At 40.1% G+C, this 20,830-nt stretch overlaps 1 protein-coding gene across 1 annotated transcript in view; it reads left to right on the forward strand.

The window, feature by feature from the left end:
- LOC134213335 (neural-cadherin-like) overlaps positions 1 to 20,830 on the forward strand; it is a 1,323,925-nt gene that overhangs the window by 1,050,292 nt on the left and 252,803 nt on the right. Inside the window, exon 5 of the mRNA XM_062692319.1 lies at positions 11,814 to 11,957. Coding sequence (XP_062548303.1) covers positions 11,814 to 11,957 — 144 coding nt within the window. The remainder of the gene's footprint in view (positions 1 to 11,813; positions 11,958 to 20,830) is intronic.

Genomic DNA, 20,830 nt, shown 5'->3' on the forward strand with positions numbered 1-20,830 from the left:
GGCTTCCAGCCTTTGGGAGAAGGCTTCCGAGCCCTTTGGAAGAAGGCTTCCGAGCCCTTTGGGAGAAGGCTTCCGAGCCTTTTGGAAGAAGGCTTCCGAGCCTTTTGGAAGAAGGCTTCCGAGCCTTTTGGAAGAAGGCTTCCGAGCCTTTTGGAAGAAGGCTTCCGAGCCTTTTGGAAGAAGGCTTCCGAGCCTTTTGGAAGAAGGCTTCCGAGCCTTTTGGAAGAAGGCTTCCGAGCCTTTTGGAAGAAGGCTTCCGAGCCTTTTGGAAGAAGGCTTCCGAGCCTTTTGGAAGAAGGCTTCCGAGCCTTTTGGAAGAAGGCTTCCGAGCCTTTTGGAAGAAGGCTTCCGAGCCTTTTGGAAGAAGGCTTCCGAGCCTTTTGGAAGAAGGCTTCCAAGCCTTTTGGAAGAAGGCTTCCAAGCCTTTTGGAAGAAGGCTTCCAAGCCTTTTGGAAGAAGGCTTCCAAGCCTTTTGGAAGAAGGCTTCCCAGCCTCTTAAAAGGATGTTGAAAGGAATCTTCCGAGCCTCTTGATAGGAGCCTCTTGGAAGGAGGCCTTTGAGTCTCTTGAAAGAGGGCTTATAAGCATGGAAGGAAGCTCTTGAGCCTCTTGAAAGGAGACTTCTGAGCCTCTTAAAAGGAGGCTTCTTAACCTCTTGAAAATAGGTTTCTGAGCCTCTTGTAAGGCTTCCGAACCTCTTGGAAGAAGGCTTCCGAGCCTCTTGAAAGAAGTCTTCCGAGCCTCTCGAAAGGACGCTTCCGAGCCTCTTAGAAGGAGGCTTTTGAGCCTGGAAGGAGGTTTTTGAGCCTCTTGAAAGAAGAGTTCTGAGCCTCATGAAAGTAGGCTTCTGAGCCTCTTCAAAAGAGGCTTCCGAGCGTGTTGAAAAGAGAATGAAAAAAGTCTTCCGAGCTTCTTGAAAGGAGGCTTTTGAGCCTGTAGAAAAGAAGTCTTTTGAGTTTATTGGAAGGGATGCCTCCGAGCCTCTTGAAAGGAGGCTTTTGGGCCTTTTAAAAGGGATTTTTGAGGCTCTTGAAAGGAGGCTTCCGAGCTTCTTGGAAATCCTCTTGCAACGAAGCAACCGAGCATTAGTGAAAAAAAAATCATTTTGGTCATTCGACGTTTTGATCGCTCGATATTTTGTTCCGCAGCCCTTTATATATTGTGTTGGTTGTGGAAGGCAGAATTCAATTGGGATTTATTGATCGCATTGCATATTAAAATAATATAAATTTTTTGAAATAAAAATACACAATTATCAAAACTATATCAATGAGTTTTGATTGGAATTGTAATACTTCCGCCATTACGCATTTTTGTCCGAGGTACCCCCTAGGGCCAGCGAAGGTACCCCCAGGGGTACATGTACCCCAGGTTGAGAACCGCTGCTCCAGGACATCTTCCATTGAGTTCTTCCAGGAATTTCTTCAGAACAAACGCCCGGGAATGTATCCAGTAATTTCCTCAGCAATTCATCTGGGAATACTTTCAGGATTTCATCTGTGAATTTCGGCATTAATTCCACCTGGTATTTTATCCGGGAATTACTTCTGATATTTCTCCGGAAATTCCTTCAGGAACTTCTCCAAGAATTATTTCAGGACTTCCTTGTGGGAATTCCTCCGGAAGTGCTTGTGGGAGTACCTCCGGGAGCTCTTCCAAGAGTTTTACCAAGAGTTCCTCCGGGAATCCTTCCAGGAACTTCACAGGGAATTGAAAAAATTTCACAGGGGACTGAAAACTTCCCAAATAAAGATAATAATAATATTTGAGGTTATGACTTTCAGTCTTCTTATGCTCTGCTCAAAAACGGGTTTTACGTTTTTATCCGACGTTTCGGTTACATATATTGTACCTTTATCAAGGAGTTAACTAAGTCCGGTTTATTTTTTTTTTATTGTTACATTGTCTTAGCATTTCCTAATAAAACAGGACTTAGTTAACTTAGCGACTTAGAATTCCTCTGATAATTTCTACGAGAATGCCTTCCCAAGCAGCACGCGCAACATATTTCAAATAGGCGTTTGTTCTTAATAAATTGCATTGAAGACACTGGCAATACATCAAGTCACATTGAAGCCACTTCCCAGTTTCAGAAAATCACAATGTTTCATTTCCGTTTAAGTGGCGTCGCAATATTCTACCCATCTGACTTCTTGGGTGGTTTAAAATTCGATGTGTTTCATATCAGAAACAAAACAGATAAGTTGCAGAAATAATAACACTTCGGTTCATTGCTGTTACAACAATGTTTCTGATATGTTGCAAAACACTTTGAGCTCAGCTGAGCAGTATTTTATTTTTGACAGTCCCCTGTATGTTCCGTATAAGGTACAATGAAATTACAAATGACTTTGTTGTTTATGTAGTGCACTTGCAGCAAAATCTCCAAATAGAATTGTTGATGTGATGGTTATAGTAGAAGGTTGCAAATCTCAAGGTCCATGGTTCGATTCCCGATTGGTTTTTGTGTTTTTATTTTCATTGTAGCCCAAGATGTTGCAAATAGGCTCCACCTCTTGCGCTTTTTGTGTCACAAAGGAGTTCCAAATACGACGCGTTGTACATAAGTCAGACTTTTAGTAAGTCACAACAAAGTTGTTGTTACTCACTGAGAAACAAGAGGTGTTGCTTGGGTTCGGATGTCCCTCCGGAAATTACTCTGGGAATTCCTATTCTGAGGTGTATCACCCGGAGGAGTTCCCGAAGGAACTGCCGGAGGAGCTCCCGTAAGAACTCTCGAAAGAATTTCAGGAGGAACTGCTAGAAGAATTTCTAGAGGACCTCCCGGAGGAACTCCCACAGAAACTATCGGAAGAACTTCAGGAGGAATTTCCATTTAAATTTCTGAAGAAAGCCTAAATGATTTCCTGAAAAAAAGCCTGAATGAGTTCCTGGCAGAGCTACTGGTGGAATTCCCGAAGGAGCTCTCGAAGGAATTCTCGTAGGAACTTCCGGAGGAACTTCTGAAGAAACTCCCGGGAGAATTTTCAAAGGAACCCCCGGAGGAAATGTCAGTGAAACTATCAGAAGAATCCTCGGAAAAAATCGTGGAAAATTCATCTTATAGACAAATCTTGTCTAGCTGAAACCTTTGTAGGGGTATATAGCATCGTCATCGTCAGAGGACATCCCGGAGAATTCCCTGAGGAGCTCTCAGAAAAATTCTCGAAGGAGCTTCTGGGTGAATTTCTATATAAATTCCTGAAGAAAACTAAATGAATTCCAGGAAGAAAGCCTGAATGAATTCCCAGAGGAAATTCTGGAGAACTTCCCGGAAGAGTTTTCAGAGGAACCCCCGTAGGAATTGCTGATAGAACTACTGGAATAATTCTCAGAGGAAAACCTGGAGGAACTCTTGGAGGAACTGCCGGTGGAACTCCTGGAAGAATTCCTGGAGGAGTTTTTGGAGAAACTCCTGGAGGATCTCGCAGTGGAAATCTTGATGTTTTCACCAGAATTCTTTCAGGATTACTTTGGGAATTAATCTAGGAATTCCTCCGAAAATTTAATTTTCGGTATAATTTCTGTACAAATGTTCGGTGGAATTCCAGGAGAAATTCTTTGAAATTTTCACAAGAAATTAATTGAAACTTTCAGGGAAAATTTTATGGAATTTACACAAGAAATTCGAAGATTTTTTGCGAAATTCTCAGGAATGTTTACTGGCAGTTCTGCGGAATTTCCACGGAATATTCTTAGGAACTTCACGGTGCCATTTTTCAGAAATTTTTATGAGAAACAGCACGAAGAATTATCGGAAGAATTCCCTGCAGAACTTTTAAAAGAGCTCGTGGAAGATTTCTTGGAGTAAATAATGGAGAAATTTTTGGATTAATTCCCGGCGAAATTAATGGTGAAATTCCTGAAGACATTGCCGAAGAAGTTGCTGGAGGCATTCCTAAATAATTCCTGATAGAACTTCTGATAGAATGACTGGAGCAGTTGTTGAAGGAATTCCCTCTCTGGAGACCATGGCTTTAGTTCATGCAAACGGCTATTCACGACAACCGTCGTTAAGGTCATAATACCATGAATTGTAGTCATAATATCATGAAGTAATAAGTTTTATGATTTCATGACTTTTTGGTCATGAATACGGCAACGGATTTTTTCCCGTGTGATTGTTCAACAAGATATTCTATATACATACGTATGGTGGTTTGCGCAGTTTTGAGGTAGATAACCATTAAGATTGAGTAATAATCGTTATCATGTACCTACTAAATATTTGATTTTTTTGTCTCATTCGAATGGTAAATGTCACAAGAGAATTGATTTTTTTTCTGTCTTTTCTATAGAGACGTGCAGCTATAGGCTGGCTCATATCTACAGAATTGAATAATTACTTTTTTTATCCAAACTTCTAGCATAATTAGATGTTTAATACTTTTAGCATAAAGATGTTGATGTCATGAAAGATTCTGTTTTCGACGGCTTCGCGCTGCACTATTCTTCTATATTATAACAATTAATGGACAACAAGAGAACATTCCACGCCAACAGGAAGGTTTTGTTCTCCCTTTTTGTCTGGAAAAAATTGAACCAGACGGAACTGATAAACTGCTAGTCGGTGCAAAACGGTGTGCAGAAGTTGGCTCTGTGCTATGGCGCAAACGATTTGCTGCCAGGAAAATTGCTTCGGAGATCTACACTCATTAAAATAGGATAACAGCTTCGGGGTCAGCTGGCAGCTGCATTAATTACTTAGCTTGCTCAAGTAAAAAAGTTATACTTTCATCGTACTAAGCATTTTTTCGAATAAATTAGATTCGAGGTAGAAATTTTCCTGAAAATATAATAGATGTGACGAACTTTCAAAACATCGCTCACTTATTGCCTATATTGCATTAAGTTTTTTATGGAAACATGTTGTTAACGTCTATTCTACATGTTGTTAACGTCTATAACGTCTACATCGTAGAAGCATCATTTATCCACTGAAAAAGCTTTTCACATGAACAAAAATTTTTTCGACTTTTCTGGAGAGACGAGTCAATAACAGCAATATTGAAAATATTAAAAATAAACATAATGTAATTAGGAAATATGGTAATCCGAACATCTATTTATAAAATCGGTAACAAAGAAACGCAGAAAGGTCTTTGGCCGAAGGGGATTTTGCCGAATAATACGTCAGACCGAAAGTTATTCAGCCAAATTCCATTTGACTGAAAAGTTATAAGGACAAAAAATGTAATTTGACCAAAAGGGACATACGGCCGATAATTAGAGGTGTGCGCCGCCGCGCCACGCCGCCGCCGCCGACAGTTTTTGGCACGCCGCCGCCGCCGACATTTTTGCATCGGCGCGCCGCCGTTTCAAATTTGTCACGCCGCTGATCTATAATTTTCCACGCCGATTCAAATTTTCAGTGGAAACTCCAAAAATTCAGTGCAATTTCCGTATAATTCCCTGATAGATCTTTACAACATCACGTTGAAACTCCAGTGAATTTCTCGCGAAAATACTAATTATTTCCATGAAAATTCCAGCTCTCCGTAAAAACTAAGCGTGAAAATTGCGAAGGAGCTCCCGTTTAAATCCAAAAAAATATTAATTGAAATTGATTTTTGAACAGAAAAGAGTCGTTCGGCAGAAAGCCACAAGGCTGAAAGATGTTAGGCCAAATATGTCGTTTAATCGAAAAGACTATTTGGTAGAAGCCTTCCCGACCAAAGCTTAAGAGCAAATCGATAACTTGTTTTAATGTTGTGAAATCATCGATTATGTTTACTTAATTTGATATCTTTTTCGTCCTTTTAACGGTTAAAATAACAAAACGTAATGGCAGAAATATCTTATTGTGACATCCAATCAAAAACTATTCCTGCTTTCGATGAGAGCAAATCGAAAACTAATTTTGATATTGGTTTCCGATAATAAAATAAGTACATAGTTTGATGCCATATCATTCAATTTAGTACTCTACAGCAAAATGAGATCAAAATATGTAATCAATCATGATGACTTATACTTATTTAAAAACAAATTATGATCCAATTGGATGTCAAAATCAAAATATGTTGTCTATATGATCTCATTATTATGACTTTGCTAGGATATCTAGCCTGTTTTTTGGCCGAGAATGTCTTTTGGTCAAACGTTCTTTTGGCTGAAAAAAATCGTGAATATGTCCTTCGGTCGAAATAGTCGTTTGATCAAAAGGGCCATTTGACCGAAATGGACATTCGGCCGAAAGTGTCGTTCGGCTGAATTGATCATTTTGGATATTTTCAAGACAATAACGGGAGAATATTTTGAATTTCGCCCCAAAATTTTGATGAAAGACTTCCAGTTTTTCAAGAATAATTATTTGAAAATTATTTTCAGATTTTTCACGGTTCAAGTCTCGAGAACTCTTTGGAATAACCAAGCGGAGCTCTTTAGATTTACCAAGGAAAATTGTTTGGGAGTTACATGAGAATATTCTTTTCAATACTCCAGGAATTCCTCAGGAATTTCCTCCAGAAGTTCCAACAGAGCTTTTTTCTTGTTTTTTTATCATCTAGGTGTTATCTAAGAAATTAATCCAGAAATTTCGACGAGAAATCCTCCAGACATTTTTTTTGGAAACACCCGAAGATTTTCTTTTTAGCAAATATATCCAGTAGTTCTTTCAAGAATTCAATCAGACATTCTTTGAGGCATTTCATAAAAAAAAAACAAATATTATTCAGGAATTTCACTTTTCTACATTATTCAGGAAAATCTTTGGTAATTTCTTAAGGTATTCTTCCTGTAATTTCTTTAGAAATTCCTTTGGAAATTTTATTCCTTCAACAATCCTTTCCCTTTTTTCTATTTTTTTTTAAATTGCATCGAGGAATTCCTTTAAAAATTCTTGAACGATATTCTAGAAAATTCCGAATTCTTTTTAATGAAATTCCAGAAAGAATTCCTGGAGAAAATTTGGACTTTCTTAAATTTCTACAGTAATTACTTCAGAAAATTCTCAGAAACTCCTTTAACCTTTTGTCTGTACTCTGGGGTCAATATGATAATTTTTAACTTTTCAATCGATTCTCCTGATTTTTGGTACTTTGCTAGAATTTGCCGTGAAAATAAGCGCTACGTTGTACTTTTATCGAAAAACTTAGCTGTCTGTGCTATGGGGTCATATCGACCCCAAATAGAAATTGTTATAACTTTTTAATTGTGTGGACAATTTAGGATTTTTACGCTGTTTCGAAGGATAATTTAAATCAATCATCTTTCAGGACGTTACATAAGATTGACCACGGGTGAGGTACCTCGCGGGGAAGGGTTTTTGTTTAAAAGAGTACAAAAATAGTGATTTTTTATGCCAATTTACTTATATCTGAAAAATTTACCAATTTTTAACTGCATCTTTTCAAAAAGGTTATGCAGCAAGGGCGTGTGCTTCGACATGAGGCCACTAGATGGTGGTATATATGAAACCATTATTTTAGACTACTCAAGATATTCCGAAATATTGAATTTTCCACATTGTAAATATTCTTATCGCACAAATTTGAAATTTGTAAAGATGATGTCTTGAGCAAATTTCGTCTGGTAGGAAAAGATTATCTTGTGACGGAAAAAATAATTAGGATATTTACAAATAGACGGCGCTTGCTTGCAATATTCTTGCATGTTTGAAATATAGCTCTAGCTTGAGATCCTTCTTCCCTACACTCAAGTTGTATTCGGCTGAATTGTTTAGGATATGTCCAGGTTTACAAAGCAGTGCTTAGTGTAATGCGCACTTCTTCCAAGAGGCGGCGCTAGTGAGCAGTTATATTTGAGTATATTGTTCCTTGTGTGGTCCCACTTTTTTCTGTGCGTAGTATTTTTTGTAAACATTAATGTTGTGGTTAAGTCTACCAAAAGTTTTTTGAAAAGCCGCAGTTCGAAATGGGAGGGATTTTCAAATATAAGTAAAATAATCATAAAAAATCACTGTTTTTCACGAAAAACCTTCCCCGCGAGGTACCCGCCCACCTTTGTTCAATTTTAGGTTACGACCTAAAATATGATGAAATTATGTTTCGAAATAGCCTAGATTTTTTGAACACAGACTGAAGGTTAAATATCCCTTCAAGAATTTATTGAGAATCATATCAGAAATTCTTTTGGAAATTCCTTCAAAAAATACATTGCAATTTATTTCAGGTATACTTTTGGAAATTCCTTTACGATTTCCTAATATTTTTTAATAGTTCCTGTTTTTCCTTAAAAATATTTGTAAATTATTTCAGGGATTCTTTTAAGGTCACTCCTGACGGAATCCAAGTTTCAAAGTGCTCGTTTTCGGGGGCACACCATTTGATACGGAAGCAACGCACAACTGTCATTTTTGTTGATTTAGTTTTGCTGCCTCGCAGCATGCGTGAAAAAATAAAAATGACAGTTGTGCGTTGCTTCCGTATCGAGCGACCTTAAAATTATTTCAGGAGAAATTTCTTCAAGAAATTCTGAATCAATTTTCGTAGGAATTTTAAGATGAATTAAAAAGGAAGAAATTTCTGAAAATAATTTAAAAGGATTTTCTAATGAAATATCCGATAAAACTCTCAAAGGAAAATCCGAAAAAGTTAAAAGAATTCCGTAAGGAAATTCTTGATGAATACGTAGAGAAGAAAATTCCGAATGAATTACTGAAGAAATTCATGGATGATTTCACAAAGGAATCGCTGGAAGTAATTCAGAATTTAGGTTGGCATTTTGGCAATAATTCCAGGTTTTCCAGGTTTTTCCAGGTAGTCGACATTATATTCAATTACTGAAACTCGTACTGAACCGAGTAAAATAGTCAGAAATGGCCATTTGTTTGGCGAAATGGTCTTTTTGTCTATTGACCATTGAACAAAGTTCCGTGGCCTCTATATTTTTAAGTCGATACTGGCCTTTAGGGCAAAATACATCTAACCAGGTATCATTTAGCAAAACTGAACGTTTCGCGGAAACAGTTATCAGGTCAAAACCGGTTTGACCGAAAATGTAGTTTGGACGAAACCATTGTACAGCCAAAAGGAAAATTTGGGCAGCCTTGTAAAAAGTCGTTTACCCTAACAGGTCATTTGGCTGAACAGCATTTTTGGATTGATGACCAATTCGGCCATACGACCTTTTAGGGCAAACGACTTTTTCGGCCAAATTACCAGTTCGGCCGTATGTCGCTTTTGGCCAATGGAATTTCCCATAAATTTCTCATGGACAATACACTAGTCGTTCGATAACTGCAACATGTTTTCGTTTCAGTTAGCGAATGGTGTTCGATAACTGTGACGCATTCTAGACGGCAATTGTCAGACGACGTCAGAATAGAAATGCACCTGATTGTTCAGCGCTATGCAGCTATCATCGATTTTGACATCATTTTGAAGCTCAACTTTCCGATAACTGCAAAACTGATGTAACTATCGAAATGCTGTTAAAAGCATTGCCGTTAAATGACTTTCAGTTATCGAACGTCTACTGTACAAAGAATTTCCCGTAGAAATCCAATGATTTCGAATTATTTTTCGTCCATACATTTTGAACCAACCTCCGCGGAAATTTTAAAGAAGGTTCCGTTTAACTTACGTACAATTTTTCGTGAACATTCCAGAGAATTTTTCTTCAAAACTCCTTAGAGTCTCCCGCGGAAATTCTTAAGAATTTACTGTTTTATTTTTGGCCACGCCAAATTAGCCGTCTTTATTAATCTAGACTGAGAAAGCCAACGGTAAAATACCGATTCTACCAGCCGCACTCCTACACAATGATCAAGAATTTTCTGTTCAAATTTCGAAGAATACTCAACAGAAACTCACTAGGAGCTTTTCGTAAAGTTTTTCCTGTAGAAGTTGAGAACATTTTTTTGCGAAAATTCTGAAGTTTCTGTAAATTGTAAATTGCGACGAATGTTCTGCTGAAATTCCAAAAATTTGGGAATCCCAAAGAGCTTCTCTTGGTGCTTTCCAAATTTTGGAAAAAAAAAATTCTGGAGAAATTCTTTAGATATCCAAAAAAATATGCAAAAAAAAATCTAAAAAAAAACGTAATGAAAAAATTGCCACGCCGATTCACGCCGCCGCCGCCGCCGGCTAGAATGGCTTTCGGCGTGACGCCGAAAACGCCGCCGCCGCCGACCGAAATTCTGACAAACGCCGCCGCCGACGAATATCGGACCGGCGCACACCTCTACCGATAATGTCTCTTCACCAAACCAAACTGGTCATTTGACAGAAATGGTCGTTTGATAGAAAATGCCGATTGGCCGAATAGGTCACTTGGCCGAAAAGATCTTTCTTCTTCTTCTTCTTCTTATTGGCATTACATCCCCACACTGGGACAGAGCCACCTCGCAGCTTAGTGTTATTAACTGCGAAGTTTCTAAGCCAGGTTACCATTTCTGCATTCGTATTATCATGAGGCTAACACGATGATACTTTTATGCTCAAAGAAGTCGAGACAATTTCCAATCCGAAAAATTGCCTAGACCGGCACCGGGAATCGAACCCATCATCAGCATGGTCTTGCTTTGTAGCCGCGCGTTTTACCGCACGGCTCAGGAGGGCCGAATAGATCACTTGAGCGGAAATGCCGTTTTTCTAAATTGACGGAAAGAGCCATTTGGTCAAAAATGTCATTTTGCGAACAGGTCATACGACCGAAAATTTTATTTGGTCGAATGAGTCTCCAGTAGCCTTGAGAGCAAAGGGGTAGGATTGCCATTCCGGAAATGGCGAGTTTGATTCTCGGTCCGGTCTAGGATGTTTTCGGGTAGGAAACATTCTTGACTCCCTGGGCATAGTGTATCCATTGTACTTGCCACACAAGATACATACTCATGCAATGGCGAACATAGAAAAGCTTTCAATTAATAACTGAGGAAATGATAATAGAATATTGTTGTTGAAAAGCAAGCCTAGTTCCAGTTGGAATGTAGAGCCATTGAAGTAGAAGAAGAAGAAAGAGAAGGGTCATGCGACTGTATGAATAATAATAATTGAGAAGTAAGAAGTTTCACACATCTCACATCTTCTTCCTTCGGACTTGAATTGGTTTTTCTCGGTGAAATGAGAAATATTCTCGCATCTTATCTCTCACTCCTCACTCCTCATTTTTCACTTTTCACTTCTCACTGTTAAATATTCGAAGTTAAATAGTGAAGTGAAAATTGAGAAGTGGGAAATAAGAAGAGAGAAATCAGAAGTGACCACCCATTTTTTCCATTCTTATTTGAAGTGATGAAGGAAGAGACATCTCACGGTCTAACGACTTTCAGAAAATGAACATTTTAGAAGAAATTCTAAGAACAATCACTACCATTTGGAATCATGTACCCAATCAATCACCTTCAGTATGGTAAGAATTTTCCAATTTTTAACCTTTTTAGAAACCTTTGAATTTAATGTTTTAAATATGATTCAAATTACAGACTGACCGGAGCCTTTAGTTTGCCTTTCTTAATTTGTTACAATAAAACGCTCATCGTTTCTTTCATTTTATGGTTGTGAATGTGTTTTATTACGAGTTTTGGAATACCCTGATGCACATTTAATTGCATACAAAATAATAGTCGATCCCAATCAGCAAATTTCCCGCTACAATTAACAGGTTTCTCGTTAGCGTGGTAAATTACCATTTCTCATTAAATGCACATAACGAATGGATAAATTGGACTGCTACCGCCCACACTCCTCTGTGTTCTCCCTCTCTCCATCCGGATATCGATAATAATTGCACACGAGACTTCCATTTTCACTGTGTCCATCGTTTCATCATTTGTCCATCAAATGTGTGTACACAACTTATTTGAAATTAAATTTCAATAACGCCCTATCTCTCCGCACATTTATTTGCAGTTACAAAATTCATCAAAACTGGTAACGCCGATAAGAACGACTACCCGCTCTACTTCGAGAAGGTCATCTATGAGGCTGACATTGACGAAAATGTCGAGGTCAACCACAACTTCCTCAACGTTACCGCAAAAACGCACGCTGAAGGTGAGTGACGCAATTTTGTTTCATTGAATGATTGTAATTATAGAATTAAATAGTTGTTGGATTATTTTTATGAGCTTAACCATTCATGCGAAATTAAAAAACGAAAAAGAGAACATCAATTTCATACGATTATAGCGGTGGGTCATTTAATATACATAAAAACAATTGGAATAACAATTGCGATATCATCCATTTCGAATCGAATGCAAAATATATCCAATTCTTTTACAATATTGTTGAATAAACATCGAAGGAAAGCACTTGAAAATTATTTTTATTCGAGTTGGTTGGTCATCCAAAGGGCTTTTGTTTTCCTACTGAGTATCCTGCTTCCATTGTTTTTACTATTTTCTGCAAAAACATTAAAAAGTAAAGACATTGGCTCCTGTGTTCCAGCAAAAAAAAAAAGAAAAAAAAAACTGAATTTCATTTAAATAGCCTCACGACATAAAAAGCCTATTTTTCACAATTGTTTTACATTAATCCACAGTACCTCCTTTTCCCGACGGTTATGCCTGAAGTAAAATACAACCAAATCATAGGTTAGTTTAAGGCATCTCAACTTGCAACACACCTTGTAAAACTCCAACTTCTTTGACCATCATTGTCAACACCCTAAGCCTGCCCCAATAAGCGTCAATTTTCTCTTCCACTTGCTGCGATATTATCGTGTTACAATCTCTGCTCTAAGCCTACTTCCACAAATCCGCAATCAATTTGTCACAATCCTCTTCTCGCAATTTCATCTTCGGTGGCTTGGAAAGGGAAAATGCGGCATAATATTCAAGAAAGCACCCATCCCTAGCGCCTGCATCGTTTATAAGATGGTCCTCGATTCCATTGGAGAGAATTCCAGATTTCCGGAATGGAAAAAAATGTATCAGCCGCACTCGGACGTGCCCAAACAGATGGAAAATAAACTAATCTCATCGGAATATCGTTCCGGATCACACAGGGGGCTGAGCCGGCCGCCCGCTTATATCGAAAACAGGCATATCAGAAGAAGAAAAAAAACGGAAGCGCACCATAAAATTCCAAGCTTACAAGTGGCTTCATTCGGGTAAGGAATGGAATGTTATCCCATCGCCATGATAGGGCCTACATAGCTGAACCGAAAAATCTCGTTAATTGATTTCCACATTCCGGGAAGGAGTTCGGTGAGGGAGGGTTGGCTGGTCGACCTAACCGCATGAATGTTGAAAGTCTAATGGAAATATTAAATCGAAAAAGCATGCATCCGTGGAAGTCGGTGAGTTTCATTGGTTATATTTTATACGAACATTGTTCTAAGAAACACAAGCTTTGTGGTATGGAAATGATAGCTAAAAGGAATTGCTTCGGCTGTATTTTTTTATGAACTACATAAGAACATGCACCTCAAATCTCGGTTAAGAAGAAGTGGCTAAAATCATTAAACTGCATACTCATATATGCAGTTCTGTGTTTTGTTGATATTATAATTAAAATTACAAGCTTAAGATTTGCCACCATACTAATCGATATTTCCAACCGATCTTCATTCACTTGTCATAAGACATGTTCGTACGTATCTGCTAAAGATAAAGACGGACAAGTTCATCAGTGGTGGAATTAAATGGAATACCTACTACGAACTCGTCTTATGACCAGCGAATTCCACTAAAAGCTCAAAATAAGTTTCTTATCAAATCATCATTTTTGACGAAATGTCAATCAAACACGAGAAAGGAAAACTGAACAGATGTCAACCATGCTGTTCTCAGATTTTTTTTGAATTCAATAAAGGCGAAGATACAAATGTTGCTGCATAGGTCGAAGTACGTTCATTTGAAGGAAAGCACTTGATAAGTGCAATTGAATTGAAAATTATTTTTAGCAGCAATTCATTGAGCTCGCTCAAAAGCTAATTTACAATTAAAATTGTAAAAAATACATTTATTACGAAGCTAAATCCAACTCATTTATACTAGTTAAAAACGATTACAACGAGCCAACAGTTTAGTGCTAATCACTTGATCAAAGCTAAACTGTTTCTTCAATTCATCCGTGCCGAGTAGGATAAGATGGCATGATAATTCGGAATTACTCAAATCAGGTATTCATTAGCGCAAAGCATCATCCTCGGCTCTCGCTGGGAAGTTTTCTCGAAAATTTCCCATTCGGATAAGAACAAGACTATCTAATTAAGACGGAAAATGAGTTCACATTCAGAGCGTTGTTGATGCCAGTCAGCCGGTGTTGCCGCCGCTACACCTATGCCTTGAGCAGGCCCGAGTTTTCCAATTAGCGTAGTAATTAGGAAACAAACTTGAGCCTTCGTTTCCAACGCGGTGTGGCGTCAGATCACCTGAAATTTTCCGCCCTCCTGCCGTGTGACGGAGTCATTGCTGAACAGACACTACGTCGTACGGATCATCATCATTCGAGGTGCGCCTGTCTCGACACATTCACGCTCCAGAAACTTTCGCGGAAGTTTTATTGCTAACTTCGACAATAACGCTTCATTAAACGATATATTATCTTTACTCTAATTGATTCCATTTTTTTGGCATACCGAATCTGCTTGCGGAACCTTTTGTCTAGACCGTAGGATGGGCTTTTAAAATTCAGCGTGCTTCTGTGTTATGTGCCTTTGCTCATTATTTTATGGATGCCCCCTTGCTGCTGAGTAAATCAAATTTCTTTAGAAATTTCGTTAGAATCCAATTTCAAATCTACACCAAGCGTTCAGAGGCACCTTTTGTTTGCCTTGTTGTAGCATGTTCGAAAATGTTTTTCAGTAGTGCTTATCTCCTATTAATTGATGCCATGACAAATGCGCATTGTGTGTGTGTAGGCTGGAAGGGTCATTGTGGTAGCTTTTGACGCTATTCGTCACTGAGGTCAATTTCACACTAGGGTTTCACACTCGGGAATACGATTCAACGGATTTAGACAACTTTTTAGGCAACCGAACGACGGGGTGAACAGAACTAGGAAGATTGGACAACAGGTACACATTTATTCTGGTTTTATTTCGCAAGAGCAATTTTATAACAACATGTGCAACATAACATGTGGAGGACGATTTGCGGACCCTCCGAAGACTGCGTGGTTGGCGAAGTGCAGCCATGAACCGAGCTGAATGGAGAAGACTTTTATGTGCAGCGCAGGCCACTCCGGCCTTAGTCTGATAATAAATAAATAAAAATGTGCAACATCCAGAGTCGAGTACAAACTTATTCGTTAATTTGTCTGGTGTCTTCTCAATAATGTGTGTAAGTGTTGCTCAAGGTATAGTTTTAAGGGCAATAACAATTAATTAAGTGTAGATAAAATATAACAAATGTGTTTTTTTTTCAAATGCTTTGGTTTCAATTAGGCTCCAACTTCAACATGCCGGCCCCCGTTGAAATGGCTTTCCAACCATTCTCCAGAGACAATTTGACTACGAGCCGAAGGGCTCATCTTCTTGGTTCGATATTGAGTACCTCTAGACAGGGTCTTCGATAGCCACCACACGTTTGTACAAGCATTTTACCGAACCAACTTCTAAGACTCTAACATGGCCGTACCTATACAACTACGACACGACCAAAGTTCCACTCTCATGGTAGAACGCTGCCAGTTGGAGGGTGGTCGAAGGTCGCTGACGTACTCACGTGATCAATATTTCCAGAAATCCTGGATACTGCGCTTCATTTCTTGATAATGGGTGAGTCGGTCAACGGGATGCTTGGCATATTTGGGCTCGGGTATTATGTATAGAGGCTCCCCGATCAAAAAGTGATCGGGAGTTGGGCTAGCTAGATCTTGTGGCTTGAAAGTTGCGAGATCGGGCAAGAGTTCAGTTTGAGCCACCGTTGTAGTTAACTTCTCCAACGTGAAGGACGAGGTCGGCTACCTTAAATTCTAAAAAATAGTGCTTATAAGACCTAACTCCAGTTACCAATAGACCACTATTATGAGAAAATCTAGGATGGCTTTAGTGTTCGATCAGCGGAAGCGTCAAATTATCGCAATACAAATTCACTACGCGACCATGAAATGTGATTAGCCGTTTCATCGCATTGATACACGTGACGGACGTTATATCGGTCACAACTTCGATGTGTATCGCTCCCACTACGATATATACGAACAAGGCGACACATGTTTTCAAGTTCGATCCTCTCCCAACGAACGGGCGAACACCGGAAGGTGTCTATGCTACAAACCGCGAACACTTGTACTGGCCTGATTCGAACAAACGAAGGTGCCATAAACTGCTCAGTTGGTTTCGGGGCACCTTTCGACCCAACTAGCGTCCACGCAACGGCCAACATATTGTTCTTATGATTGCCAGAAACAGAGTTCGTCCTCTGTGCAGCATTCTAAATTGGAGCGACTGAGCAATTATTCACGATGGGCGAATGTTTGTTGGAAGCAGGTCGGGGACCCGAATTTCTCGAGAGGCTGATATCTTGACCACTCATCAAAAAAAGATTATGAGCTTTGAATGAGGAATGTTTCATTTATTTATCATCAGACTAAGGCCGGAGTGGCCTGTGCTGCACATAAAAGACTTCTTCATTCAGCTCGGTCCATGGCTGCACTTCGCCAACCACGCAGACTGCGGAGGGTCCGCAAGTCGTCCTCCACCTGATCGATCCACCTTGCCCGCTGTGCACCTCGCCTTCTTGTTCCCGTCGGATCGTTGTCGAGAACCATTTTCACCGGACTACTATCCGACATTCTGGCTACGTGCGCGGCCCACCGCAGTCTTCCGATTTTCGCGGTGTGAACGATGGATGGTTCTCCCAACAGCTGATGCAACTCGTGGTTCATTCGCCTCCTCCACGTACCGTCCGCCATCTGCACCCCACCATAGATGGTACGCAACACTTTCCTTCCGAAAACTCCCAGTGCGCGTTGGTCCTCCACGAGCATCGTCCAGGTCTCGTGTCCGTAGAGGACTACCGGTCTTATAAGCGTTTTGTAGATAGTCAGTTTGGTACGGCGGCGAACTCTATTCGATCGGAGCGTCTTGTGGAGTCCAAAGTACGTACGATTTCCAGCCACTATGCGTCTCCGAATTTCTCTGCTGGTATCGTTATCGGCGGTCACCAGTGAGCCCAAGTACATGAATTCTTCAACCACCTCGATTTCGTCACCACCGATAGAAACTCGTGGTGGGTGGCTCACATTGACCTCTCTTGAGCCTCTTCCTATCATGTACTTCATCTTCGACGTGTTGATGACTAGTCCTATCCGTTTAGCTTCGCTTTTCAGTCTGATGTAGGCTTCCTCCATCCTCTCAAAGTTACGTGCCATGATATCAATGTCGTCGGGGAAACCAAATAACTGGACGGACTTCGTGAAAATCGTACCACTCGTGTCAATCCCTGCCCTTCGTATTACTCCCTCCAAAGCGATGTTGAATAGCAGACACGAAAGACCATCACCTTGCCGTAACCTTCTACGGGTTTCGAAGGGACTCGAGAATGCCCCTGAAACTCGAACTACGCACATCACCCGATCCATCGTCGCCTTGATCAACCGTATCAGTTTATCCGGAAATCCGTTTTCGTGCGTTAGCTGCCATAGCTGGTCCCGATCGATTGTATCATATGCGGCTTTGAAGTCGATAAATAGATGATGTGTGGGCACGTTGTATTCGCGGCATTTCTGCAATACCTGACGTATGGCGAACACCTGGTCTGTGGTGGAGCGTTCACCCATAATTCCCGCCTGGTACTGCCCCACGAACTCTCTTGCAATTGGTGTTAGTCGACGGCATAAAATTTGGGAGAGTACCTTGTAGGCGGCGTTCAGCAATGTGATTGCGCGGTAGTTGCTACAATCCAGCTTATCGCCCTTTTTGTAGATGGGACACACGACACCTTCCATCCACTCCTGCGGCAGAACCTCATCCTCCCAAACCTTGGTAATCACCCAGTGCAGCGCTCTAGCCAGTGCTTCACCACCGTGTTTAAACAGCTCTCCTGGTAGTTGGTCAACTCCAGGGGCTTTGTTGTTTTTCAGCCGGCCGATCTCCTCCTGGATTTCCTGGAGATTCGGAGCCGGAAGTCGCATGTCCTGCGCGCGTGCTCCTATAGGTTCATTACCATACCGCCACCGTTGTCTGCCATATCGCCGAGGAATGTTTCTTTCTGTCCTTATTAGTTAACCATCGCTGAGGGTTTGCGGAAAGACAACTAATTTCTTTTGAGAAAAAATATTTAAGCTCTTTTAGTGGAATGTCTTCAACTGTCTAAGAAGAGTTTAGTACTTTCCATGTAATTCCACTACGTTTTGTTATCTTTATAGATACGTAGGCCGCCTCACAGTTGAGGTCGAAATACGTATCTGTAAAGATAACAAAACGTAGTGGAAATTAATGGAAAGTACTAAACTCGTCTTAGACAGTTCTTTTGGGAATTCCGTGATTTGGAAAGATCGGATAAGCGATTTAAACGAGTAGCCTACTTCAGATGTTTACAGGAGACCAATATTACGATGTGCTCTTGTGCTTTGAGTTCTTTGCGGAAGCGAAAATAATAACTGATAGCCTCTAGTAACTTACAGAGGACGGAGTAACGATAGATTATTGAATGATCTGTTTGGGTTACGGTATATAAGCGAGCTCCTATGAGATCTGTGCTCAACGCATGTAAGAGTAACTTATGTCTCCAGGCCAGTATTCGACGTCTTACACGAGGTGATCTGATCCACGTCATCAGACCGAATCTTCCAGTATTTGTGCTGGAAATACACCACGATAAATATGGCACCAGCTATCTCCAACAGTTTGATGATTTCCACACGGTAGGAGGCGATTGGATCTAGTAAAGGTATGCTGAAATCCGACCTAATTTGCTCCGTCACTGAACATCCCCATGAAGCAGCGGAGAGTTTTAATTCGGGGATAGCGTGGCCAGGTAGTAGAACGACTCTAGACTTGACGACAAGTAATTGGCAATTGTACATTCCTGTCTCGTCCGATGAAACCACATAGACACAAGCGCCGTAACCGTGATCAGATGCATTGGTGAAGCAATGGAAGAATAAAGGAAGCCAGGGAGAAGAAGGAAGCGTTGCCAATAAAAAATGAGAAAAAGGACTACGCCGACGTGCTTAAGGTGAGGGAGTGTATTACTGCAGCTTCTGTGGTCCACCAAGGTGTCCGATAGATCAGTTCACTCAGATGGTCGATCGGTTGACATTATACCTGATATGTCGCAAGCCAGAATTCATTGAAGGGTCTTCAATGCGTGATCGACAGAGTGAAGTAGCCGCTGCAATAACTGAAGACGGCAAAATGCTCTAGTCAATCTGGATTCCAAGTTTGATAAGAATAGAAAGCCTGGGATAGAGTCCTACAACCGAGCATGTTTGGCCATTCGTTCTTATAGTGGCACTTTTAGTGAAGCTTTGAAAATGGAGGAAACTCAGGAAGTCTCAGTTGTGTATACAATTTACTCAAAGATCGAAAGATAAAGTTAAAAACAGGTGCCTAGTAAAATTTCAGCCAAATCGAATCGCTACGAATCGAGATATCGATCCTCAATCATGATGAAAATGTATGAAAATCATGCTTGTCTTTATACTTATGGATGGAATTTGGCCTACTGACATATTTGACGAAACAGTTTACAGCGTTGTGGCCTTCACTCAAATAGCCCTTCCTACCATTTTGTCATTCAGCAGAAAGTCATTTGTTCGAATGCCACTCGGCTGAGTAACAGTTTTATCCAAAAGTTATTTTTCCATTTGGCCGAATATAATGTTTGACCAAAACGGTTATTTAAGCTAAACGACTGACTGGATTTAGTTAATCATAGTTTCAGTATCTCAATAAATGCAAATATCAATAATGGCACTGGTCACGTCCTCACAGTCAGTTGAGAAAACGGAAAGAGCATTGGTAGATCATTTTTGCTATTAAGATACCTTGTTTACATCTGCGTCTCCACAAAAATCATTGAAAGGAACATTTGTTCATGGGTAGCTATCGTTGGGGAAGGATTCACAGTGATATGTGATGAAAACGCAGTTAACGAAAAATTAATAGATTTATCGACCGCCGGATAATAAAATATTACGATGATCGTGCGATCGTTCTGCAGCCAATATAAATAACGAGCAAACTCGAAATGAAGGCTTTTCTTTCTAATTAATCCACTCACCCTTACAAAGCAAAACCAAACACGTTCAATCCCATACTAATTTTTCTTTTCCGACCATACAAAGCAGAACTAAAACCCCGAGTCCCGAATCAATTACGAACTAATACATTTACTTTTGGATCGCACGAAACAGAACTAAGCACCCAGATCCGCGCCCGATATGAAACACGTTCAATCGCGAACTAATTAATTTATTTTCAGACCTCACAAATCACAACTGAAACCCGGATCTGCGTCCTATACAAAACATATTTAATCGTGAACTAATTGATTTATTATCCAACCGCTCAAAACAGAACTAAGAACCCGCATCCGACACGAAACACTTTCAGTCGCGAACTAATTAATTTATCTTCCGACCATAAAAAACAGAACTAAACACCAGTAACCGATACGTCCGATACGAAAAACGTTCAATCGTGAAGTAATAGATTTATTTTCTGACCGCACAGAACAGAACTAAGAACCCGGATCCGTGTCCGATACGAAGAACGTTCAATCGCGTACTCTGTTTGACTATGGCCATTAGGTAGAAATGGTTTTACTGAAAATGTAGTTTTTTCTATAGTGTTAAACGGCCGAAAGGGACAGAGGAACAAACTACCGAAAGAGACATACGACCGGACTGGTAATTTGGCCGGAAAAAACTTGTTTGTCCTAACAGGTCATTTTGCCGACAATGCTGTTAAGCTGCCCGAGCAGCACACTTGTTGTAAACATGTTTCTTTTACTTATATGCGACCAAAT

Source organism: Armigeres subalbatus, chromosome 2 (genome assembly GCF_024139115.2).
Source record: "Armigeres subalbatus isolate Guangzhou_Male chromosome 2, GZ_Asu_2, whole genome shotgun sequence".
NCBI classification, from domain to species: domain Eukaryota; kingdom Metazoa; phylum Arthropoda; class Insecta; order Diptera; family Culicidae; genus Armigeres; species Armigeres subalbatus.